Here is a 27,371-nt window from a genome sequence, read left to right as displayed (position 1 = left end):
CTTCAGTCTCCAGCCAGACTACGGTCAACCCGGTTATAGTATAATGGGAAGTCCTTCAGTCTCCAGCCAGACTACGGTCAACCCGGTTATAGTATAATGGGAAGTCCTTCAGTCTCCAGCCAGACTACGGTCAACCTGGTTATAGTATAATGGCATGTCCTTCAGTCTCCAGCCAGACTACGGTCAACCTGGTTATAGTATAATGAGAAGTCCTTCAGTCTCCAGCCAGACTACGGTCAACCTGGTTATAGTATAATGGTTATAGTATAATGGCATGTCCTTCAGTCTCCAGCCAGACTACGGTCAACCCGGTTATAGTATAATGGGAAGTCCTTCAGTCTCCAGCCAGACTACGGTCAACCCGGTTATAGTATAATGGGAAGTCCTTCAGTCTCCAGCCAGACTACGGTCAACCCGGTTATAGTATAATGGCATGTCCTTCAGTCTCCAGCCAGACTACGGTCAACCCGGTTATAGTATAATGGTTATAGTATAATGGCATGTCCTTCAGTCTCCAGCCAGACTACGGTCAACCCGGTTATAGTATAATGGCATGTCCTTCAGTCTCCAGCCAGACTACGGTCAACCCGGTTATAGCATAATGGTTATAGTATAATGGCATGTCCTTCAGTCTCCAGCCAGACTACGGTCAACCCGGTTATAGTATAATGGGAAGTCCTTCAGTCTCCAGCCAGACTACGGTCAACCTGGTTATAGTATAATGGCATGTCCTTCAGTCTCCAGCCAGACTACGGTCAACCTGGTTATAGTATAATGAGAAGTCCTTCAGTCTCCAGCCAGACTACGGTCAACCTGGTTATAGTATAATGGTTATAGTATAATGGCATGTCCTTCAGTCTCCAGCCAGACTACGGTCAACCCGGTTATAGTATAATGGGAAGTCCTTCAGTCTCCAGCCAGACTACGGTCAACCCGGTTATAGTATAATGGGAAGTCCTTCAGTCTCCAGCCAGACTACGGTCAACCCGGTTATAGTATAATGGCATGTCCTTCAGTCTCCAGCCAGACTACGGTCAACCCGGTTATAGTATAATGGCATGTCCTTCAGTCTCCAGCCAGACTACGGTCAACCCGGTTAATGTATAATGGGAAGTCCTTCAGTCTCCAGCCATAATACCTTCCATCAAGCTGAATCATTATTATCGAATGTCCTTTCGTTTCTATCCAGAGCACCATCAACCTGGTTTCTGGAAATGGTCCAACTGAAAAGGCAAACCCATTATTATGGGATCTGGAAAAGCTCCACCCTGAACATGAACCTGCTGGTTAATGCAGGTACATGGATTCAGACAGACAGACATGCAGGCAGAGAACTCTCCTTCCTTGGGTACTGGTCTCCCTGCCTCTTTTTGCAGTGTTAGTTGGTATAAAAGGTAAATGACGGTAGAAAGTGTAGGTCTACTGGCTAGCTAATTAAAAAGCACTTCAAAGACTGTCTGATAGCACATCCCACTACGGTTACCCGGCGACCAACACTGGCTGATGGGAATGTGTGTCAAAGCTGCCCTAACTCCAGCACATAACCCCTCCCAGCCCTCCCACCAACACCCCTGATTGTGGAGTGTGGGTCCCCAGGGCCCCCAACTCTCCCCAGTCCTGGCGACTGTAGACCCCCTTTGTCACAACACAATTGGGAGAAAACCCTGTCTCCTGGCAACAGATCCTGCTGAGAATGCTGCCACCGTTCCAGCACTTCAGAGCAGGAGAAGGAGTGGGGGAGGGGGAAGGTGAACAGACAGAAAGGCTCAGCGGAGGAATGGAGAATGGGGATTTGTGAAAGAAGGGGATGACATGTTGCTCAGAGGTTTAAACGGTTTGTGGTGAAGTCAGGTCAGTCATCAGCTGGACTCCAATGAGCGCAACGCCTTTCATTCGGACTGAGTCAGCTGCCCTTCAAAAACAACCGGTTTGAGTGTTATTGTCAGGGGAGGAACAATGTATGTTTTCTCAGGCATGTTAAAAGACGTGGTGTGTCTGTGTCTACATGCTGCTAGGTTACAACACAGAGAGAACACGCCAATGGCTGTGTGATGTTTGAGGAGGCATGTTGTCACCGTAGAACAGATTCTACCAGCACAGTCATACTCGGTCACACCTGCTCACAGAATTCCCATATGGCTTTGGTTGCTCTCTGTAAGTCATTCAACCAATCCTGAGGTCTTAGAACAGGAAGATGAGCATTAAGAGCGGCAGCAACAACACTGGACCCAACAGACCCTAACGGCTAAAACCCAATGATGATCTAAGCAGGTCCTGGCTCTGCTAGCCAAGCTAAAGACCCTCTACGAACAACCATCGGCTCAGCAGCATGGCTGGCTGGGGCAACTGAAGACCATAAGCCTCTTTGTCAACTTGCCTTTTGACCACAAAGAGCCTCAAAGTGTGTGGGTGTGTTTCTTCTAGGCAGGTCATAGGTCTCACGGAGGAGGCCATTTCAGACTCCAGGGACTAACATCAGTGTAAATAAGAGTCAGAGAATTACAGCAGGTCTGGCAGGGTAAGAGGGTTTCGAAGTATTTACCCAGTTGTTGAGATGTATCTACTAATGCTGAGATATGGCTATTAGCATTCGACAATTCCAGCCATATAAAACAGCTACCGGACATATGTTTTAAATTATCCATATAATAAGCCTATATTTAAACAGCAAAGGAACAAACAATTTTTTTGTATTTTAATTAGTCAGCAAAATTAACTTCACAATATTTGCAAACTGAGCATATAAGGCAGGGGTCGGCAACCCAAAATGTTGAAAGAGCCATATTGGACCAAAAATATATCTGCCTGGAGCCGCAAAAGATTAAACGCCTTATATAAGCTTTATAATGAAGGTAATGTAAGTGTCTATATTACCCCTTAGTATCAAAATGATAAGTTGGCTACAAATACATAGTGAGCATTCATGATTAAATGTTTATTTTCCCTGCAGGGCATGCTGGACAGAATGAGGCACCATGTGACTACTCTGCTGTACGATGGCGCTTTAAGTTTAACTTCCATTATAAGTTTAATGTATTATGTTTCGTTGCATTGATGAAATTAAAGAAATACAATAAAGAAATCAGATTTTTGATGTCATTTTTACTTTAGGATTCGAAAATACAACAAAATGTGCAACGTGCATAGGCCTCCTGTAATTTCAGACCTCCCCATGGAAATAAAATGCAGTCCTCTTCAATCCTCAATAATACGCTCTATTATCTCCCGGGTTGCAACAAAACTAGCAGCAGTAGTGGAGTTTGGAGATGCAATCCACTTCTTAAATGTATCTTTGTAGCCTACTTCTTAAAGTTGAAAAACTTTAAGAATGTTTATTAATTTATAATCATACAGAAATTATATTAAAACAAATTATTATTATATGTTCATATTTTTGAAAAAGCTCCAGGGAGCCACTAGCGCGGCGCTTAAGAGCCGCGGTTTGTCGACCCCCGATATAAGGCTACACCTAGGGCTGCCGCAATTATTACATAATTGCCTGATCGAAATAATTTAAGCCAGATCGCAATTATTTTTATGGACAACTATCTTTGTCGTCTGCTTCGCCTTCGACATTTCAGAGTTGTACGCGGAGTTGCTGCCGGAATGTGCCGCTTTTCAATCTGGCGCTATGCTCAGTCACATAACCAAACACTCGCTGACATCTTATTGTAAGAGTGAGGGATTGGCAACAGATCATAGAGGTCTCACAAAAGTCCAACTAATGTAAACCCTGGCTGAGATGGATCCTTACATAGATGAACACGTCTCGGTCCATTTACACCAGAAACCAAGAGAAAATGATTTCGCTTCGTTGGAGAGAACTGGCCAGCTCCGATTCCTGTTTGGAAAAAAGACTGACAACAGTGTGTGTTTAAAGAACGGGTTTGACGGCCTGCATCCTGAGCCTCATGCTGCGACAGCAAAACACCGCCTGAGCATTTTAATGAGCTTGTTGTTTCAGAGAAAGACCCTGCACTTCCGTTTCTTGTACAGAACAATGTAAAACTGGCATTAAAAGAGTTATTTCTGGGCGGACGGGAGAACCTCCCGTCACTGACAGGGCTTTTGAAGAGTGAGCACGGTAGACATGATTTTCCCTGGGTGGGCCGACAGTCTGATGAGCTGCTCTGCACTGGTGGGATTAAACTCCGGTGGATTGTCATTAGAAAACGTCCACCTGAGGCCAAACGCCTGATAACGCGCTTCCCTTTCATTAACGCTCGGCTCTTTGACCTTCCTGGGAACGTAGCAAAGTTGGTCAATTTTGTCACCTGGCCTGCGTATTATGGACAGGATTATGTGGCAACAGAGCTTTTAGAAAAGGAAAGATGTGCTCCACCAACTAGCTCCCTAGACAGTGGAGCCAATCTGCATACATTCAGAGTGAGCAGGCTGTGGATGGTTTTGTGGAGTAGAGAGCAAGAGTCCGGTTAGCTGGATGGTGGTTGAACCATACACAATGAGCTATAATGCAGCCTGAAAGCTCGGCTAGCCATTTACCCATATGGGGCAGTCATCAATTCAGAGCGAAATGACCTGAAGGCTGTTTGGACGAAATTCAGGGATGTGATTTGGGAAAACATTCTACAGAAGTGTAAAGCGTGATGAGAGCATGCTAGCAGACTTTGAATCAACAGATAATGATTTAGTTCACCAATCAGTAGATTTTCTCCAGATATTGCAGTATGACTAGGAAACGCTATATTCATGTTTTCTAAACCTACAATAGCCAGAACAATGTAAATCTTTTCAAACTGTCTTGAAAGCACATAAGCATACAACATCCAGCAGTTATCATGAACCTTTATAGCCATTAAATGCCGTACCCCACCAATTTCTACAATACACCTCACAACTTGTTCAACAACACTAAAAAAGAAGCAGCAGCAGTTTCTTCCAAGGTGAAGTTACAGGGCGCGACATCATAACTACACCAACCACAGCTGTGACAGCCTTGTCCAAGCCTACCAAGGAGCCGGCTTGTATTATCAGCAGCTGATGAGACACCAGTTCATCTCTGTTAAAGGGCACAGCTGTAGGTAGCCTACTCAGCTTAAGAATACATTTGCTTGTTTTTCTTGTTAAAGGGGAAAATGCTAATTGGACATGAATGACGTCATATGCTGAGTGAATAAGCAAAGAAAAAGAAAAAACATGACACACAGACACAAACAAACCTTATTCCTTAATCATCCGTTAATGAAAGGCAAAAGGACTTGAGCCCTGATTTCATTGGCTCACTCAGACCACGGCCTTGGGAGGCAGAAGTGCTTATTTATAGGCTGCTCTGCATCATCTTCCAAGGTGTCAGAGTTGTGGACTTTCAACAGCTGCTGCTTGTCTAAGTCTCTGCCTGTGTTCTGGAGACAGAGCACTGCAACCACCCCCACCCCACCTCTCCCCACTTCCCCTCTCCAATCACCAGCCTTTCAAAATGACTGGTCATTTATCTAAGCACCCAGGACAGACAGATAACTGTCCCCGCTGATGCCCCCCCCCCCCCCACTCCCGTGCATTCTCAGTGGACCCAACCCCCTAAGGGACAGTTTGTGCTGGCTGGGGAAAGCACACAGGGAGGCAGGCTCTGGAGACCAGCTGATAGGCTGAAGGCCAGCAACCCAGAGAGCCTTGAAAGCACGATAACACCTTCATGGGAAACAAATACAGACAACAGCCTGTAACGGCCAAGAGGATGTCACACAAAGGAGAGGATATGCGGAATGCATCCAGAGGTGTCTGGAAACAAAATGTTTCTTTATTTAAGAAAAACCAAGTCTTGGGAGACGGAGGTAGACGGATCTAAACAGAACCAACAAGGAATTCAGAGTGTTTTATCCAATCAGATGAGATGGCTACCTGAGTAATTACTAAATTCTATCATCCTGATTGGTCATCGGGGGAAAACAGTTCCCTGGGAGAGATCACTAAACGCTGCACATTAACTGAAGAGGACTTGAGGATTTATGTACGTTTGCATGCACATCACAGTTAATGGACCGTTAACGTTAGCGGGATCAAACCAAACCAATTAGAAGGGCAGGGAAGGAGACAGGGAGTGAGTGATGTTTCCCATCCACATTAAGCCTGTAAATGCATGTCGAATTTTAACCCAAGTAGGCCTGCCATGCTACCATGCCTCTGAAGGTAAGTTTGGTCCATCCTGGATGGGAGACCAGATGCAGTTGGATGGCCAGTAGGAGACACTCTCTAGTCTGATGATCATATCCCTAGCGACTTTCTGTAATCACTAACAGTTCCATGGCATATATGAATAGGGGCCAATGACCCAGCTAAATTCTAATCTGGGCCCCTCTCCAAGCATGGCGCCTTAATCATTCCTGTCATTCCTATTTGGCATAGAATGGCTCACCTCTCCAGCTCATGTCTGACGTGGGCAGAAAGTTCTGGCACAAACAGTTTGCTGTGCATCAGCCGTGTTAAACACTGTTAGAGGATGAGGTGAGCTTCACCCCATCTATGTAAATCAATTTGTGTGTCTAGAAAAGCTCTATAGCCTACATATCCAATCAATTACTGTATAGCAGCAATATTTCCAAAGTGGTGGACATGTCAATGTGAAAGCAGTGCAATGGACTGACCCACCAAATGGCCCTAGATTACAGGCTGTAAACGTTATGAGGTTGTAAATGTTCACACCCTCTGGGAACAGGGAACTCTACCCCTTGGCATCTGCCCACTGGTCTATAGGGTCATCGACCATTAGCCTATGCCTTCTCTTCCGCTGTACCACCATCTCCACCGCAAAAGCAACCTTACAAAAAAACACTTTATAATTCTGATCACTTTTTTTCTTTGCTGGACCGCGTAAGCGGAGCCGGCCAGGAAGGAAGGGACTGACTGACTGAAATAGCGTAGTGGTTAGAGACGCAGGCTCTACGGAACAAGAGGTCCCTCGTTCGACTCCCGTAAGTCTAAACACACTATGCCAGAGGTTCAGGACAGACAAAAACTTCGCTGGCTACAACCCTATGCAGCTATGTAATAGGAAGCCTAAATAAAACAGTTCTGGTGGATATTAGGATTTATTCAGGATAGACAACCACTTCGCTGCCTACACGATTTCTCTCGTCTTTTCACAAAGTCAGTTATCGTCACCTATATTGACAGATACTCAATGTCCTTCACGAATGGCTAATTAGCTGTTAAAACGGCCAGTGGTATAAGAAGATTTGTTCAGAATAGACAAAAACTTAGTTGGCTACAACCTTCTGTAGCTACAGGAAGCCTAAAATGAAACTTTACTGTAGTGATGGCCAAACGAGGCTTCATTGGCTTTATTTTAGCAGCAGGATATTATGCTGGCAGCACTCAGATTTTCCTTATGACAATAAAAGACATAACTGAAATTAAGCAGGCCATATAGATAATCTAGTCTGTAAAAAAACAACAGTCAAGAACACATTGGAACGAACATTAAACAAAATGACAGATGAGATTGTTAACCATATCGCCTTATATAGTTCAATGATGGCGTTTATTTTGAGAAGGAAATCTGAGTTAGCACTGCCAGCGTAATATCCTGCTGCTAGAAGAACGGCCATCACTAGATTACTGTTATATTACGACTATTTCTGGTGGGTTTTCGAAATATGTTATAGGATTTCTTCAGGATAGTCCAACACTTCGCTGGCTAAAACAACTCTCTCGTCCTTTCACTTGACGTAAAAGTCTGTTATCGTCACCTATATTGATACACTAGGTATTGTATTAATGTAATTCATGAATGGCAAATACAGGGTTTCTGCATGGTTTAATCAGTCAAATGTATGACTTTTTAAGACCTTTTTATGACCATTATGATTTGAATTTATGACCTACACGAATTACGAAAAATAACTTCAGTCATTAAAATTCCTTTCAAAAGTATTTTTTTATTAGTGATTTTTATTTTATAATTGAAAAGTAACAAGTTTTATTATTTTAAGGTTCCAATTTCTTTAGAGTGCGAGTTGAGTATCAAGAAGAACACTTAATAATTGTAACATTGTAAAGTAATATTGTAAATAAACAATTATTTTATGGCATTACTTTCCAAAATAACAAGTCAGTCAATCAGTCAGTGTCAATCTACATTTTTCTCAGTTCGTCCCCTTTAATGGTAATCTCCTCCAGAACCTTTTTCTCAAAAACTGACGGATTGCCTGCACCCGCTGCAGGCCTTTAACAGCAACGATATGCTTTTCCGATTTAGCATGCGACTTCAAGGCTTTTATGCCTAAACTAGACAGCTCCAACGCCTTCTTACGCAGAGTGCAATAGGCTTGATAACGATTGTTTGCGACGGGCTTGAGTCAACTACTAAATGCTACGTCTTCGAGCCATAGATCATTAAAGGTACATTTTCCCATTATGAGAGCAAGGATGATTTCAGTTAAACTAAGCAGTGACTCTGTATGATACAGTATGTTCGGGTTTCTTTCGACAAGTCTGTTTGCTGCCCTGCCGCATGGACCTTGTAGTTCTGGGACGCTGTGATACCACTTAGATTCCTCAGACAGAACTACAACAGGTGAAACCAATGAATGCCATTGCCGCCGCCAGCGCATTTTGATGGAAGAACAAATGAATGGTCGAGCATATAAATTTAAGACGTGGCTAAATGTAATTTATGACCATTTAAAAATCATACAATGTGATTTTCTGGATTTCTGTTTTAGATTCCGTCTCTGACAGTTCAAGTGAACCTATGATAAGAATTACAGACCTCTACATGCTTTGTAAGTAGGAAAACCTGCAAAATCGGCAGTGTATCCAATACTTGTTCTCCCCACTGTACCCGTCGAAGATCACTGAAATTCTGTAGTCCTTCATTGGGCCCTGGTTAGTTCCACTCCACACCATGGTCTCATCCCACAACTTCAGCCCCATCCTGCCCCCATCATGATCCCCCATCCTGCCCCCAGCCCCCAACATCCGCTCCCAGCCCCCAACATCCGCTCCCAGCCCCCATCCTTTTAGCCTTTGTCCAGGCCTTAAGGAGTCAACCTACCTTGTGTTTATAGATCTGGATGTGTGGAGCAGCAGATACTTTCTGGCAATCCAATACTCTTGTTGATCGCACTCCCATTCCCAAGGGGAATAGTAGCTTGCCTGTTTCCTACATAGTTTCCGGTGTGATCCCACTTTGCAGGTTAAAATGCTGCCTGCAAGTTTTCACTCCCAGAGCAACTAACAATAGAACATCATGTTGTGAAGCGCACAGGGCTGGATGGTGACCTATTCTATTGTTTCACAACAGCCTGTTACCACTAGTTACTACTGCTCAACAATAACTTGGATTCTTGTTGCAGATTTGTGACAAGTGACAACCTGCCCCCTAAGCGTCGCAAGGAATGACACAGCAAATGTCCATTTTCAGTCAACATTAAAGTAGATTGACAAGACATACTACAGGAGTCACCATTCGGCTTGGATCAGCATTCAGCAAGAAGCGTCTTTAATCGTGAGGGCATTGTCATTGACCAAGAGCAATACTGCTGAAGGAGGTGAATAAACCTCCAACATATTTATTAATGTAGTTTGGGCTTCATTTCATTCATCGTTTGTACACAAATGAAAAAAGGCACAATTTCTGTGTCATTCACTGTCTGTTTATATCTATGCATGCTTAATACAAATATTTGAAATGCAAAACCGAAAAACTGTTCTCATGACTGTCTTTAATGATGCTGGAAGGAAGCAGGACATCAGAAGTAGCCAGCTTAGGCTGACGAAGCGTGAATATCATACCAGAACATTCTCCCTTGAAACGCAGGGCTCAATTAAGGATTAAAAGTCCTCGCTAGCACTAACAAGCCCAGTTCTCAAACTCATTAGTAATGGGAGTTTATGAAAAGGGGACAGACCGATGGGCTGGCTGGCATGAAACATTTCCTCGGCTCAGCCTCTGACATCTCAGCTGAACAGACACAGGGCAGCCGTATCTGAAACTAGCCAAACTCATTTACCCATCTTCCCCTAGCAGAGCAGCAAAAACTAATATGCTAGATTGCATCAGGCCCATTTCAGCAGGGCAGGGCAGTTTTATTTGTTTCTACCTTGTACACCAAGCACTAACACCGTAGATGAGGACCACTGCTGGCACGTCTCAGTGGGTCTAGATTACACATACTTCAACAGGGCTTTCAGGTTGCACTAAAACACAAGTCCACAAGAAGCTACAATGTGACTCAAGTCCAGGGTTATAAGAAAGTCAACACAGACAAAACCGTAAAGGCTGGTGGCCAAACACTGAAAGGGCCGAGCCCTAGGTTATCTGCAGACAGTTGAGAGGAAGCTTATGGAAATAACGGATGTAACGGTCAACACGCACATTATTATTTTATTATATTATGGTATTGGATTTCAGGCAACGGAAATCCCAATTGATTAATGTTATAAAATTTAATAAAATTGCATATTTCATGCTGATTAAACTACTAACATAATTCATTCTACACATATTTTACAGCACACAGGAAGATGCCTTCCTGTCGGCTGGTTTGGCCAGGAGCAGGCCGTGTCAGTCTCTTGCTTATGTACACCCCCCTCCCAGGTTCAGTCTAAATACAGGTCCACACCCCAGGTTGCATTGAGGTCCTCTGGACATATTCACAACAGCATGTGTGTGTGTGTGTGTGTGTGTGTGTGCGCGCAAGTTTGACTATATTGGTGGGGACCAAAAATCCCTACAAGGACATCAAAATCAAGGAGAGTTTACTTCACCCAGACTAGGCAGGTAGTCCTGGACTGAGGAGCCCTAGATAATTAACGTCAAAAGATTTGATTTTCAACGCTGGGGCCAAAAATGGTGTATTGATAAAGTGTGACCCATAAATATCAATATCAGGGGGAAAAACTGATTTGAAAGATCCCTTCGTAAAGCCTACTCATCATGTCTCTACCCCCTATAGAGAGTATATGCTTAGTGGTCCTGGACTCCCCCCTCTTCCTGTCCTCTGTAAGGCATGCAGCAGGACATCAAGATAAGGTCTTTTTCAAAGGATAACAGTCCTGCTGAATGCCAAGCTGATAATACTCCTTTGACTCAAGCAGCATCCCATTTTCTCTCTTCACAGACGGGGAAACCTGAGCTCCCTGTTGACTACTACAGTATCCCCAGTCAGATGACTCACAAAGGCAGCAGCAGCCAGCCAGGTGGACTAAATACACCTGAGTGTTCTGGCCCTTCAGATAGAGCCACAGAGTCTGTCAGTTACGATTACAGCTAAGCTGAGACCACTGGGTAAATTCATCCCTCCGCTAGCTTTCATTCTCTACCTGAACATGACGAGAAAGCCAGAAGGTACCACTTCTCTCCCCATCCCCCTGACGCCATGCCTAGTCTGTCCTATTCATTAAGGCCTGCTTCAAACTCAGTTAACATACGCTTTACCTGCGCACATTCCTGTACACTTAGCAGTTGGTGCTAAGAGCATGAATACATTTAATTCAACCAATGAAGTCCTGGAGTCTTTCACTAGAACATAGGCAGAGAAGTAGTCTCCTTTTAACCACAAATTGGTAAATTAAAAACCACTTAGATTTGGTACATCATTTTAGGGTTAGGAAAATATTTTTAACAAAAGAAAATACATTTTGGCCATCCAGTCAACCTTTTGTAAAGTTGGAAGATCAGGGCACTAGACTACAATAGTGTACAATTCTCTACTGCTTGAACAGACCAGGAAGGAACTGTGTGATGAGTAGCCAACATGCTTTTTATATATTACCTATGAAAAACTGGCACTACAATGACAGAGCACTGACAGCATTCAACAAAAGTCAGTGAAGGTAACAAAGATTACATGGAAATATACACAATATAGACAGAAATATTACCTAAATAGGCAGTTAAGTTGGTTTAATAGGACCACTGACAACAACCTGCATAGCTTTTTAAACTGTGTTTGAGATTGGAGTATTAGGGTGTGGTATGAGGAAAACTTGTCCATTTCAAGCTTTTGCCTCAAATACAATTATAGGACAACAGGCTGATCGGGGTAAATATATTTGCGGGGCAATCACTTTAAATAGAAACCCAACAATTTTTTCAATTTCCACTGAAAAGGAATATGCCTTGCATAATTTTTAAATGTATGGTCAGAATAGATATTCACACTTGCATATTTTAAACGGTCTAGCACCACACATAGCCTAGGGCTAGATGGCCCTGATCTGGAGCAGGGTTAGCACCAACATTCTAGGGCTAGCCCCAGAAACAGTGACAAAATAACCAGCCTAATAAACACAAACCTGCCCTTTCTCTTTATTTACATACGTTTTTGACACATGCCGTTACCAATAGCTCCATATTTCTGTTTTGTTGTTTTATTGTACCTGATAAATCTTTGCGAAGTAGTTATTGCAGCTTTCTTTAGACGTAAATATAGCAAATATGTCGAAAGAATGACGGTTGACAAAAAAATAAAATTCTCTTTGCGTAGTTTTAACAAAGTTGTCAAAGCAAATACCGACACGATGGGCATCTTGATCAACCGACTTCATGAAGTCGTTCATTGAATTATGGTAGCGTAACAGTGACCGCATGTCTGTGATGTACTGTAACTTTATACACATACCAGAGAACGTAATATTTGTAGCTTATCATATAATGTAAAATGGTATTGTGTCCCATTTGTTTGTTAGCCCAGGGCTTAGGAATACCAGTGTAAATACTTAGCCTAGGGTTAAACCTTAGCCCAGGGTTAACAAGCACGTGTGAACACAGGCTAAGCTAACCTGGGGCCAGTCTTAGCCTGGGGCTAATACAGCACAGGGCTTAGAACAATGCAGTGGGAAAAGGCCTTTAGAGAAAAAGAATGACAGATAACAGAAGAAAAATACATAAACAGCTATAGCTCAAGTTCAACAAACTAATTTCTATCCACACTGCTCACTTCACAACACTGCCATTACATTTCAAGTCTGAGGCTGTGTTTATTTGTATGTTGCTTTGTCAGACTGATATAAAAGAGGAGCTAGTCTGGACGGCAGAGATAAATGCTGTAAATGGTCCGCAAAGCTGGAGAACAACAAAGCCTGAAGAGAGCACAGGTTCCCAGGGTATGACTGGTGAATGGGTTACCGTTCACGCAATTTCAACCCTTACAGGTCCAATGTCTGTGGCTCAAGCACTGTTAAAGATTTAAATACACAAAAGGAAAGCAGTGAGCATAACATCCGGCTTGAATTGCTTCTTAAATGTTGCAATGCTATTTTGTGATTTACACTAACAAATGAGAACTGACACCAGTGAGTGCCACACGTCCAGTGTCTAAGTTTTAAATAGTTTTCCTCTGCCCTCACTCACTGTTGTTTCTGTCACTGTGTTCAAAATAATAAATGTACTTTGATTCTGCACTGTGCAATATGTAACGATAAAATATTGTAAGAAATAACCACGCTTTGGTTGCCACTGGATAAACTGCAAGGTCACTGATATTATCCTTGACATTTTACATCTCAGTATGAACAACTGACGGAAGAAATACGGCACATAGTGGTGCCTTGTTTTAACACTGACTGCACAGAGCACAACACCCCCAGTCAGAGACAAGGTTACTATAAGTCTAATGATATCTAAAAGGGCAAAGCCGTGAGTGGGCCAACAGACAGACAAACCCAATGATTAGAGAGCTTTATGTGTTAGTCTGGAAAGCACATAATCCTAGGGAAAGTGTCTGAGGTAAACTAGAAAAGCAGACAGAGGATCTTATCACAGGTAGGTTGGTTACCAGGTTACTATTTACATACTAGGCTATATGACTGTTTAAACAACGAAGCAGGTAGAGAATGCAGTAAACATAAGCGGTTTTAACACTGTACTACAAAATATAATTTAACTGTAAGACATCCCAGAAGATCTACGGAAATGTTGGCTAACACATACATATAACACGCATTTTGTAAACCGTGTTATGAGTATGTAAAATACATATAACACCTGCTATCATGCTATCGTTGGCCTTATTCCGGAAACAATGGCCATGTTACTGGAATAAACTGCGCTGTGACTGCAACTACTTGAATCCCAACCGTGATACCAAATGAGAAAATTTGTTTCCCGGCATACAGGCACCAGCCCCGACATAAGCTACACAATTAATTAACTAACTTAAAACGGGAAAACCGTATTTACAAATCTGTCTGACTGAGGAAGTACAGAACAGCCTCACTGCAAAAAGCCCAGAATGTCCTTTAATGTATACATAAAGAAATGGTATGATATTAAACTGAAAGAAAACAAATATGCAGCTTCGTTTGTCCTCTGGATGAGTGTGATTCTGTGATTGATTTTTTTTTGCCATGTTGTTGCATTGGAATCACGTGTCGTGATATTCAAATTCTGGTATCTTTACAACATTACTCAGGAAGAGACACAGCCAGCTCAGTGCGATTATAAATTATACATGGTATCCATTAACACACTAGCAGCTGCTCCATAAAGGAGCCTAAGACCCACAGTAGCATGTAAGGCAGCAGGCCACCCAGAGGCAGTCATAATATATTAAGGCTCAGTAAGTATGGTGATAGTAATGTCACAGCATGTAATACCTGCAGAACACATGTACATACAATGTGTGCCTTTCACTAGTCTCCAAGGGACAACATTGACACAAGTTAAATATAAATAATTGACTTAACTTTCCTATCATTACAGCATCATTGTCTGAAAAAATTAATTGTAAGTTTGCACAAATAAGCCAGTTGCAAATGGAATATCTACATATGTACATAAAACTAAAATAACAGAATCACGCATGCACTGTAATTTTGAAATAGATTTTCATAGAATCAGCTAATTGAGCGAAAGATTGCATAGCGAATAAAATTTTATATACATTTTAGATGTTCATGCTTTGATCACGAGACAAATGCGAAGTTCATATGGTAGCAAAATGTAACAACACGCTATCAATGCATTTACTTTTCACAGTCATGTTAATGAAACTACCTATGACAAATTTTAATTGCAAAGATATCTTGAAGGAATGAAACCTAGAAGAGCAAATTGTTGCGCAAATAACTTATTTGCAAATATAACCTTTGGGCACTCTCCAATGTTGTAATTATAGGTCCCAACTTTCACTGTAATATTCCTTATGTTAAATATTAGCCACAGGGTGTATTGACTGTCAGCAGGCCTTATAACACAAAAGTACTAGACAATTTACTTTTAGTTTGTAGTCTATATTGCATATTTGATTTGGGCTAATGAAAGTTGTCTTGGCACCTTAATTAGCTTTGTCATGGTTGTGAGGTAGTTGCTGACAACAAATTATGATACTATTGAATGTAATAAAATAAAAGGCAGTCTGTAACTTTAGCCAACACATGCCGCAACACCCGATTCACTGACAGTGGATTCAAGTTGGGCTACAGGCCTTCTCAAATAAAACTACTTTTTCTATGATTTATAATAACTATTCTGAAACCATTCTCTCTATTGATCCTAGATGGCCTGTTGACCAAGTTCTAATTCAAAGTACACCAAATTTAAAAACATGGCTTTTAAATTCTACGGAATAAAAACACAATGAGAAATATGTCGGCCATTAAATGCAAGGGTTTTCAACAGCTGAAAGACATTCCTTCAAGGCACGCAGGCAGCCACACCTATAAAACGCTTTACACACCTGCAAAAGTCTCAACACCACTGAGAAGCGTGGAGGAACGGAATTGCTACATCATAATCCACCCCTTAATTACTTTTAACAAAAACACACCCATGCAGTCAAAGTCATGAAGTTCCAACTACATACACAGGTTATGCCTAACCACTACATAACACAGCCAATCCCACTGGGCCAATGTCCCCTTTCTCCAGCCAGTGACTGACCTGGATGGGCTGCTGACTTCCTGACATGGCGGCTGGTGGCTGTCAGATGCACTACATTAATGACCTTGCCGTGGTTCAGGAACTCAGCCTTCCCCAGAGGGGGAACCAGCAGATGTCCGGTCATCATCCCCTTACATATTCGCCCATAGTCATAAAGCGTGAGTGTGCCAGTGGGAGGGGGCCTAGCTCTTCAAGGTTAAAAGACAGAGAGGGCAGCCGGTAGCAGCAGATTGCGACACCAATTTTAAAATACCTGGATATGCAGGATGTTCTACAGTAGTAATCAGGGTAATGGTCATTACAATTATTTATTTAAATACATTGAAGACCAATTAAAAGGAGAAATTAAACATTTATACAAGTGTATGTACTTCCATGCACTGCCTTAAGAACTAAAAAGTTACCAGGCAACCATAGTTCAGCCGGCCTGCAATTAGAATGAATTAGGATGAATGTTGTTGTCCCTGGCTGGTTTCGATTTGCGGTTTTCTATGTGGCAGACATTGTCTTTAACCATAACGCTATTTAAACAGCAGGAATGCAACTTCTACCTCAGCCATTAAATTTTTTGCTGACATAACGTGGGCAACAGAACGTTTATTAACAGAACTTAAGTGTACTCTTGTTCAAACAATGACTCCAGTCACTCCATGGCTGGTTTGTTTCTTTAGAAAACAATAACAGTATAAAAGGGTCACATAACAGAATTATTCTCTTAAATATATGAGATTCATGGTATTAGAGTGGATATAGATTGTTGTGCAACAGCGGAAAAGTCGTGAGCAGATAAATATTTCTGAAAGTGAAAAATTTGAACATCTCAGAGGAGAATCGACCAGGGGTCAATATACTGAAGGTTGGGATGTTCCCACAAGAACACAGTCCACCTCCATAGAGTCAAACGCAAAAAGTATCCCAGCCATTGATTTTTGCGGAAATAACGTGGCCAACAGAACATTCATTAACGGAAATATAGTGTACTCTTGTACAAAGATAACTGTAGATGGTTTCCATACAATAACATCTGAATAGCTAACAACTACACTATGTGAACTACAAGGAAATCGAAAGCATTGGCTGAATCTCAAATCGCATACTCCAAGTACGTACTTCACGAATGATGGTGAAGTACAGACTATTTTGTATATAGTAAGCTAGTAGGCCAGCATTGGGACCGATTAGGACATACTACCTTGTCAGAAAATTGTCTCGACATTAGCTAATTTTGTCATGCATTACCATCACCCCAAGTTTTAATATTTAGCTAGACACCATTAATCATTGAGTTAAACTGACTAACATTTCTTATTAGGTTTACTTCCACCACAAATTGCATATATGAACTGTATGGCTTTTATTAGCCAATAATAGGCCTATGGGTATCTACTTACTACTTGGAACAGTCATAAGAAAAAGTGAGACTGAAGTTGAACTTTACACAGCCAAAGCTATTTCATCAAGTGAAAAGACGAGAATCGGTTAAACCCCTCCTCTTTTACAGCGCAAGGGGTTGTGGTCTATATTCGCCCAAAAAGCATGCACGGACGCATGCTTCAAAAATCCACCAGAAATAGTCGCAACATAACAGCAAACAGTTATATTTTAGACTTGCTATAAAGTAGCTACTGAAGCTTGTAGCCAGCAAAGTTTGTGTCCTAAACAAATCCTAATGCATACTTTGTTCTGTCCGCTGCGAGGTTGAACACCGGTCGACCACACGGCAGTCCACGTCTCTAACCACTATGCTATTTAACAAGTAGTCAGTCAGTCAGCAACTTTCCTCGTGAGAGGATCAAACAAAGTCAGTCACCCACTCACTCACTCTTTTCACTCAGTAAGATACATTCGCTCTTCTGGGCTGACTCTGCTTACACGGTCAGGCAAACAGCTCACTTTAATAAAAAAAATGTAATCTGAAACGTAATGCTACTGGACAATGGAACATGAAAGTGCTTCTTGATTTATTTATACTCATACATTACAAAAGTGTACAGGTTTTAAAAAAAGTATACTATACATATATATACTATATATATTTTGTGATAGTCACTAGTAAGGGTTTGCAGTTACTGGAATAGTAAAGTTAGCATTCAAGTACAAAGCTTTCATTTCAGCAAATATATAAATAAATAGGCTAAAAAAAGCATTTTCTAAATCCACTTACAATACTAATCGAGAATTATTGCATGATAAGCAAAGATATTTTAAATAAGCATATTATTTAAAAAAAAAAATTTACTTTCTCCTCACTTTGTAAAAGACATAGAACTGTTTGGAACTAGGTCAAAAATCACAGTATCTAATTGAAATGTATATACAGTGCCCTCCAAAATTTTGGGGAAAGGGAAGCATTTTTCTTTAAGCTAAACATTTTTGTTGATAAAAGAAACAATTATTTTGCAATCAGAATATATATTTTAAAAAATTATTTCAGGGAAGATTTATATATACACGTGTTTTACTAATGAATATTAGTGTCCAAAAACACCTAGGTTTCTTATACGCTGAAACCTCCCTAGTTGCTTTGACAGTATGTGGTGTCATTGTTTTCTATGCTGAAGCACAGATAAATGAAACCTAGAGAGCCTGGGTCCTCTCTAGGTTTCTTCCTAAAATAGGTCTTCTTAGGGAGTTTTTCCTAGCCACTGAAATTCAACACTACTGTTGTTTGCTCCTTGGGGTTTAAGGCTGGGTGTTTCTGTAAAAGCACTTTTGTGCTTTATAAATAAATGTCATTGATTGATGTGATTAGAAGCCTTGTCCTTCAGCAGACAATGTTTCTGTACACTTCAGAATATGTTCTGCAGCAGCCATTACCAGTAATATCCCATTCAACATATTTCAGCAATGGTGCGGTATGCTGTAGAACCTGGACAGATCCTTTTGTGTCAAGTCTTTCCATCACTATGGTAAATGTTAATCTTTGTCTCATCTAAACACAAAACATTTTATTGTATTCTGAGGTTCCTGTTACTTCCAAACCCCAAGACTCAGCTTGTAAACAGCTATGAGGCAATGATACTTGAGTGTTCCGAATTGAGAACACAAACAGGGAAAGCATATTCATTGTCATACCAATACAGATTATTACAGTTTGCCTCATTTAACACTAGAATGATATGTCTAATGACATGAATAACAATGCCAGAGGGTAATGCCAGAGTAGTGGGGCTTTGAATCAAGGACGGTCAGTCTGCTCATTTGCCTTTCTCCCATGTACGTGCTGGCTGTAGACAATGCGTAGTGTTTCTCAATGGGTTAAAAATGTCTCCTTCAACCGCTGCTTCCTAACCCTGCCTCCCTAAAATCCGACCACCTCAGCCATGTGATGTATATCTTCAGAGCCGGGAAATGAATCAAGTCTTGCAATTAACGCCTAATGTTGTTAGTTGTCGTGCATGGAGGGTGTAATGCTGGAAAAAACAGGCTACTCCGATATTTAAACAATGCTCTGTAATACTGTGTGAACATGTTAACAACAGGAAACACATACCTGATCACATCTTAATAGAAATTGAATGCCTGCAATAGCCTCAAGGCAGACAGGCTCTGCCTATCTAAATAACTGCATCAATTAGATGCATAATCAAGGTTGCTTTGTGTATGCCAGTGAATATAAGGTAGTTAAAGTTCTTCGGTTAAGTGCAACAAACAGGACATTCAGAGCTGAAACCTATTTTATTCCACCGTAATTCATCTGGGTCAATCCTGAAACCTTTAAGAGACCTGGTCAGAATCTAGCTGGCAGATACGAATGAGCTGAAAGCCTAAAACCCCCTGCAGCTGGAGGTCCCCTGGGCCAAACCTGTCACATTGTGTAGCGTCACAACGCCCTGCAAAACAAGTGTTTTTAGGATGTCCCCAAACATCATGTTGGGTCACATCTCTAGGACATCAACCACTGGCTCAGTGTAGTAGTCCAAAGTGCAAAATGAAGAAAGAAGCCTTTAAGCTGGAATACCGGGACCATGTACATAAATAAACAGAATAACCTGGACAAACAGCCAGCATAAGAAGATGTCCTTATCCAAGCATTTTTATGGTTGAGACAAAGGCTGCCCTAAGACTTTGAGAGCCAAATATGTTTTGAAATAAACCCAAAGCAGTGAGTTATAATCCTTTTCTTCATCTGAAGAAACTTCTTTCAGCCTGATGAATGTCAAAATCTTCAGAGGAGCCACTTTCCATCAGAGAGGATCAAACAAACTCAAAAAGCCTTAAAATGACTGATATCGGATATCTTGTAAAAACAGTCATCTTAGTCCAGAATAATGTACGTTGTCTTTTCTCAGAAAGAGACGCAAGCACAAGTCTCATTGCAAAGGGCTTGTTACAAACATTAGTTCTATTGAGAGATAAAAGAACATGAGTTGGACATACTGAAGGTTTGAAGACGTGAAATTGACCTGAGGATCCTGATGCTGACAGTAAAACCCATACTCCGGCTCTAAAGAAACTCTTCTTCAGTAAGAGATAAGATACATTTGTCAAAAAAAAACTAATATCATTGTCTTGCAAAACAACATCTTAGCTAGTTTAGCCTAATAATTCGCCTACAGGAACAGGGGAGTTTCTATGTGATGAATATATCCCATATCGGTCACAGTTAGCGGTTTATCCACCAGTGGGACCATTACTCGTCATTAGGGATAAAGGGCATTGCAAGGCTGTGTGTATCGGCACATAGAGCGGCCCGGTGATGGATGTGACGGGGCTGTTTATCGTCTTAACAGACCGACGGCCCTCTGATGACTAATGAGAGGAGAATCAGCTGCAAAGCGACCTTGTTTTTATTGATAGGTTACACACAGAGGAGGACAGAAAACGTGTAGCTTTCACATCCCCCTCACCAGTCACACTGTTACAGAATGCAATGGAGAACAAATATGTTAGTGTGACTACTTACACTCTTGGCTACAATAAGTTGACCAAGCCAGGCTTTACCTTTGGTTCAAGTAAAGGATTATCATTATGTCTTCTTCACGGAGCACTTTGGCAGCCGTCCCAGCAGCAGGCAAAATGATTGCCCCCAGAACTCGTGAATAAGAAATAAACTCAGAATATAGAGTGGCTTCAACGCCGGCCTGTAAATGGAGCTTGAAAACAAGAACAACTATTAATCATTATCACTGGCTGTAATGGCACGCCATAATGGTCCACTAGCTCTCCAAATAGGAATTAAATGATTAAATAAAATGGGTTTTAAAGTCAGTTCAGGTGAAGGGTTCTGGGATCACAGTTGTTTCGCATTGCCAGGCAGATGAGAACAAGACCAGTCAGTCAACGCAGGCCTGTACGACTCCGGTATTTTAAAATATTTAAGGTCCCGTCTGGGTCTCTGAATATTCATGGACCATCGTCCTCATTGGAATGTAGAGGACACAGCAACATTGTGTCAGATTCTACATGTTCTTGTTTTATTTTCCAAGGACAGGGCTTTAGGCAGAGTAAGGGGCAGGACGGGCAGAGGTGAAGCTTGCTGCTGACACAGTCAATCTAAAGCAATGAGGGTTTGGTACAGTTTCAGCCATGTCACGAGAACTGAATAAGAAATGGACCTCAACCCAAAGCTGCTCATCAACACGGAGTCCCTGTATGACTATTAGCACAGTCATGACTCATATCGCTCTTTTTGTGTCAAGTTAATATTTTTCAGAGTCAACCATGAAAAACAAAGAAATGGATCTGTTCTCCTGCAGGTGTTTTACTAATACCAAAAATCACAGTGGAACAGAAAACCAGACAGGCTGAAGAACCACTTAACTTTAAGCCAAATTGGGTTTTTTTTCCCAGTTTTCCTCAGCGTTTTACTCCTTTTAAAATTACACTTCATGAAGACATCTTTTAAAAGTGTAATGTTACACCTAATTATCCACTTTTAGTGCTGTAGTAAACAGTTGTTTCGACCGAAGACGTCACCATTATGAACCACAATAGTGGTATTGTGCAGTGGTTCTCAACCAGGGGAACTTGGACTATCCAGAGGGGGCAGCTTAGAAGAAGCATGAGATGATAGGCTTACAGGTAAAATGCACATGAAGGGATACTTCAGGGATACTCAGTGAAGAGTGAAACATTAGAAACAAAAAACAAAAGATTGGGAACCACTAGAATAATATAGACAAACCAAAACATTCTGCAAGGTGATTCATAAAAAGCAATGCTTTGACGGGAATCAACAAAATGCATTTAGTATAAAACATGAACAGAATCCATCAGTGAATTATTTTTACTGAGACATTCTGAATAGGCAGTCACAATGACCGTCTTAGTCTGTAGCGCATTATTCTACCACTTTGTGTAGCCATTAGCATTTATGCTAATTCAAATAACACATTTGTTAGTAGCTAAAGGCTGTCTTCAAAACCGTTCTGATTAAATGTAAACAACAAAGTATCCTCTGCCCAAAGTATCCTGCCCACCTAGCAGAATGGTATCATAATTAGTATAATTAATCTACTGGGTATTTGTTCAGCACACACAATCGTATGCGCAACAAGAATACTAAACACAGCTTTAGTAGAAAGAATAACTTCACCCAAATTTTATTATCAGATTTTGTCTCTGGATGTGGTTTAAGCATTGCTGTGACTTAGCCCATCACATTTAATTGTTTTTCTATAAATAAGCTTTAATCTGGATTAAAAAATATAAATTTTTAACTCAACAGATTAATAGGGATACAGGTTTACGCTTGTAATAGCAGAAAGTGTTTTGAAACACACGTGTGCATATTCACATACAGTTCACAAAAACATGAGTCCTACCAAGACTAGTACAGCCCCAGTAAACGTTTCATCTGAACCAAATCCACACCCAATCACATTCCTAGGCCGCTGGCTTGTTTTTCAAAGGTATCATAGCAACAAGCTCCCAGTGGGGGCCTTGAAGCACGGAAAGCTTATCAGGTAACAACATTTTAGGTCTGCCGCATTCCATACCTTTTCCTTACCCTAGGTCACAGGCTTGACTCAGGCCTGACCCCTCTACTGCAAGGGATGGGGGGGGACAGAGCAGGCCACAGAGCAAGAGCTACAGGAGACCTCCTCAGGTTTCAGGGAAAATAAAAGGCCAGGCCCCACAACTCAACCAAACAGTCAAAGTGCTGACTGGCTGGAGGATGTCTACAGTCATCTGCTTAACACAGGCAGGACTAGACAGGGCTGTCACAGGCCATGGAGAAGATGAAGAATATGCCTCTGACACAACACACACAGAAAGCATCATGGACAGCCTTGATACAAGCCTTGATGTCCCTGTGAACACACTGGCCTCTGTAAGCAAAGTTAGCCTTAGTTAGTTTAAAAGTCTATTAGATCTTAAGAAATGAAAAATAACACTTGGAACCAAATTTCCTTTATATTGGCCAATATTTGTGAGTTAATTGTTTTTTTAAGCAGTTATGGAGGCCCTATGAAGCAGTAAAAGATACATTAACTTAAAAGCTAGACTACACTAGTCCTACTTCAGTTTAAAAGCCCTTGTTGGATTGAAACCCCTTGTGAAGAGGATGTCCATGCATCACATTTGGGCCCAGCTTGTGATATATTGGACAAATGCCATGCTTGGAAAGCTCTAAAGTGCAACCAATTTGGTAATGTATGCAACTAAATACTCAGCAGTCCAAACTAGAGTTAAGTACACAAATGTAATGATTTAACAATATTTTAAAGCAACACAACACTTTTCCACACAACCTCTTAAACCAAGCCCAGCCCATCCCAGGGAACACACAGCAAATCCTCCAAACTGGGCCTGTTTCCCTTATATTTCTCTCAGCAAATCAAAACTACCTCAATGTTGCTTCCCACATTGAATACACGTTCTCTAATATAACATTACTTTGTCTCTTGCTCTTTGCAAGCCAGCTCTGTACTCGAAGGAAGCCAGCTTGTGCCTAAATAACCACAAGGTTGACTCGCTCACTGGCTAGATATGAATGCCCCTTAAGCCAATGCAAAGGAAACATTCTCTAATTATGTTTCTACAAGTTTTGGGGAGTTTAGTTTTGTGAAACAAAACATCCTGAATCAGATATCCTATTCTAAAATCATTCCTAACTTGAGCGCTATTCTTGATCCACGGCATGTCGTCCCCACGATTAAGCAGATGGTTTGTGGGCATGACAGAGTTTTGACAGCTAATTCAAATGTCTATCGAGTAGTCTACCATTCCGCTGCATAGTTAGCTTAGATGACATTTGGTTTGACGTTTAGAGAGATGACGAAATTATTTAGTTTGATGTCGAATTCAAATAGTGTAATTAGTGTCAAATCTCTGCTTTCGTATGCTTGTAGTAGGCAATGTCATCTCTAAGAGCATAATCTAATGAAAAGGTAGCATGGAGAGCCTCCATAACCCCAATGGGACTCGAGCCAGTCAGACAATGCTTTTCCCCAACATTGTTTCATCACAGAGCTGGTCTTGCAACATAGAAGTCAGTAGAGCACACATACACAGCACAAGGCATAATAACTGTCAGTCTTCCAGGCAGAAAAAAGAAATGGCTCAGAAAGAAAATAGTAACTTGTTCTGCTGAAGTGGGACAGTGCCCTAAAATGATGGGTCCATGAAGCCATTATGATGGTAATGAGCCTCTCTACTCATGTACAACAATGTATAGCATGAGAAAAACGCACTGTTGGGAAAGTATAACAACACCCTTAAGTAGACCTTAATACATTACCCTCACTGTCCCAGGGCATAAACACAGCAGTGCCTGCCTGTATAAACAAAGCACTTCATTATTGCATGGGTTTATCAGTAACCAATGGAGTGGAATGTCATTGCCCGGGCCACGGCTCCAGCTGGTGGCAGCTCCCCTTTAAAGGCTCACAGAACCTTTGAGCTACAGAAGACCAACACTGATAGCAACACCTCATCTATACTGTGCCATTGGTATAATTACTTGTAAGAGAAGGAGGAGGGATGAGTCGGTTTCAGTGAGCATTCCAGGACAGTGACAAGTATTGAAGTGACACAAAAATAATGAGAGTGCTAAATTCTTTTCCAGCAGTGAAAACCTAACCAGCAATAACACAATCTGTATGAAGTGCATTCCAGATGACATTCGTTTTAGGGTTGTCATTTTATAGGTAATCAATGTTAAAACTCCACCCGCATGGTCTGCCCTGCTGGTGGTCAGTTTCATCCTGACAACATGTTGAGAGTCAATACCCTACCTATTTCAACAGTTTCAACAGACATTTGAACAGCATTGACACCACAGCAACTGGCATGCTTCAATCTGAGCCATCTAATCTTTTTAACCACTACTGTTGATTAATGGCAGGATATCTGAAAATCGTTGTTGTTACAAGACCGTGGGATAATATTATTATTAGAAGGCAGCGGGAGAAAACGGACCTCAACAAATCACCCCTCATAATTAACGATGAATGATGATGATTTGAAAAAAAAAAATCACATTTCAATTAGTCCACATTGTGCATTCAAGATAGCAAAGAGGCCGAATTATTCAAAGGACACAATCCCACAGTAACATTAAAACAGATTTCAATAACAAATCAGGTCGACACTCAGCTACCGTAACGTCATTAATTTCTGTCTGAGCTACGAAATCACCTCTACCGCATTTACCACCGTCTAGCGCGGGAAGGGGGGATATAGTTAATACAGTTGGCAGATGGCAGACTTAAACGTCTTCAGTACTAGCAAGCCCTTTCGTGTTAGTTTTAACAGGTCAGAGACTACAGTAACTACCAGATACAAAACAGCATTACTACTGTACCAAAGTAGCGTTCCAAAACTCATCGAAATGTTAGAGCTGTATGTTTCAAGCTAATTTATTATACATAAGGTGATTCAAAAAGCCACGTCGGAAAACACGTTCAAGTCAAATTCCAGTAATTTACACACCACGTTCTTACATTTGGAATTCTGATTCTTCCCAAAGATGTCGACAAGTGTTTGCCAGCTAGCTGTAATATTTTGAAGTCTTAGTTTACAAACTACGCCAAACTAGTAATTTGTAATAATTCCAAGTTAACTGTAATAACTAAATGAGCATAATCAAAAGTAAAATTTGTATATTCCTAACTACTTAGTCATACAGCAGCCAACAAATGTGGGAAAACAAGAAACTTATTACAGCACGACAGTAGTATCTCGCTCGCCAGCGAGTGAAACGACCTGCGTGTATTGGTCGCTTACGCTTACGAAAATTGTGAATAAAAAGTATGCGGTGGATATAAAACTTACCTGCGATTACACAAAAAAATACAAAGCCGAGGTAGGATATCGTGACATCCATTTCCGTCTAATCCAAGACTTTTCTTTTAAAAATGGTTAAGTAAGGAACTTCAGCGGTTCTCCTGACAAAACCAACCACACTCCCGAAGCATCTAAACTATCCGATCCCTTCTTTCCATCAGCAGGTGCATAGCAGAGCTGGAGTCTAGACACGTGATTTCCGGAGTATGCCTAGATAGTCCATATCAAGATACTTTCACGCCCCCTGCCGTATAACAAGCGTTAACAACAATAAATATTTCCAAAACAGTACGGAACATTCAATTAGCTGGAATTGTTTTAAACACTGTAAACAAGCCAGCTATAAAATAGTCCGGAAACGATTTAAATTTATTTTTTTAAAGTTTCCAGCACTTACATTGCCAAAGCATCACACTGCCTCAACCTGCTTGCCTTCTTCCCATATTGCATCCTGGTACCTTGTGTTCTTCAGGTAAGCAAAGCACACGCACCAAATCATCCAAGTGATGTAAAAGACAACGTGATTCATCAGACCAGGCCACCATCTTCCATTGCTCCGTGGTCCGTAGCTGATCATTTGGAATCGGACCACACAGGCCAGCCTTCGCTCCCCACGTGCATCAATGAGCCTTAGCCACCCATGACCCTGTCGCCGGTTCACCGCTTTTCCTTCCTTGGACCACTTTTAATAGGTACTGACCACTGCAGACCGGGAACACCCCACAAGGGCTGCAGTTATGGAGATGCTCTGACCCAGTCGTCTAGCCATCACAATTTGGCCCTGGTCAAATATGTTAAAATCCTTATGCCTGCCCATTTTCCTTGCTTCTAACACATCAACTTTGAGGACAGGATGTTCACTTGATGCCTAATATATCCCACCGACTGACAGGTGCCATAATATTATCAGTGTTATTCACTTAACCTGTCAGTGATCATAATGTTTATGGCTGATCGTTGTATATGTATATATAAATGGAATTTCCATTGGGAATTAACATGTTTCCACTGTAAAAACTTTGGCAACAGAATTCAATTGGTAACATTTAAATATATACTTTTAACTTTTAAAATATTGAGTTATTTCGTTTTTATCTGATATTTCTATAGTTACGAAGACATACATTTCAATTTCTACAGTAGTCAAATCAATCAAGTCAGCATTGGAATAGTATTAGAAAATGTGTTTAATGTCTCATAATTTAAGTGGTTAGCACATGCTTCTCAGAAATAGGAACTAGGAGGTCTTCAGTCCAACATTAATTGTGTTCATGTGATTTTATAGCGAGGAATA

General features: G+C 41.2%; 1 protein-coding gene across 1 annotated transcript in view; it reads right to left on the bottom strand.

Moving 5' to 3' along the window:
- The window catches only part of cxadr (CXADR Ig-like cell adhesion molecule), a 52,469-nt gene extending 26,232 nt beyond the window's left edge, over nucleotides 1-26,237 (bottom strand). Inside the window, exon 1 of the mRNA XM_029121257.2 lies at nucleotides 26,066-26,237. Within this exon, the coding sequence (XP_028977090.1) occupies nucleotides 26,066-26,117 (52 nt within the window). The 5' untranslated portion in view covers nucleotides 26,118-26,237. The remainder of the gene's footprint in view (nucleotides 1-26,065) is intronic.
- Between the last annotated feature and the right edge of the window lie 1,134 nt (nucleotides 26,238-27,371).

Source organism: Esox lucius, chromosome 7 (genome assembly GCF_011004845.1).
Source record: "Esox lucius isolate fEsoLuc1 chromosome 7, fEsoLuc1.pri, whole genome shotgun sequence".
NCBI lineage: Eukaryota > Metazoa > Chordata > Actinopteri > Esociformes > Esocidae > Esox > Esox lucius.
The sequence above is the reverse complement of the archived record's forward strand: the minus strand, read 5'-3'. Positions and strand labels throughout refer to the sequence as shown.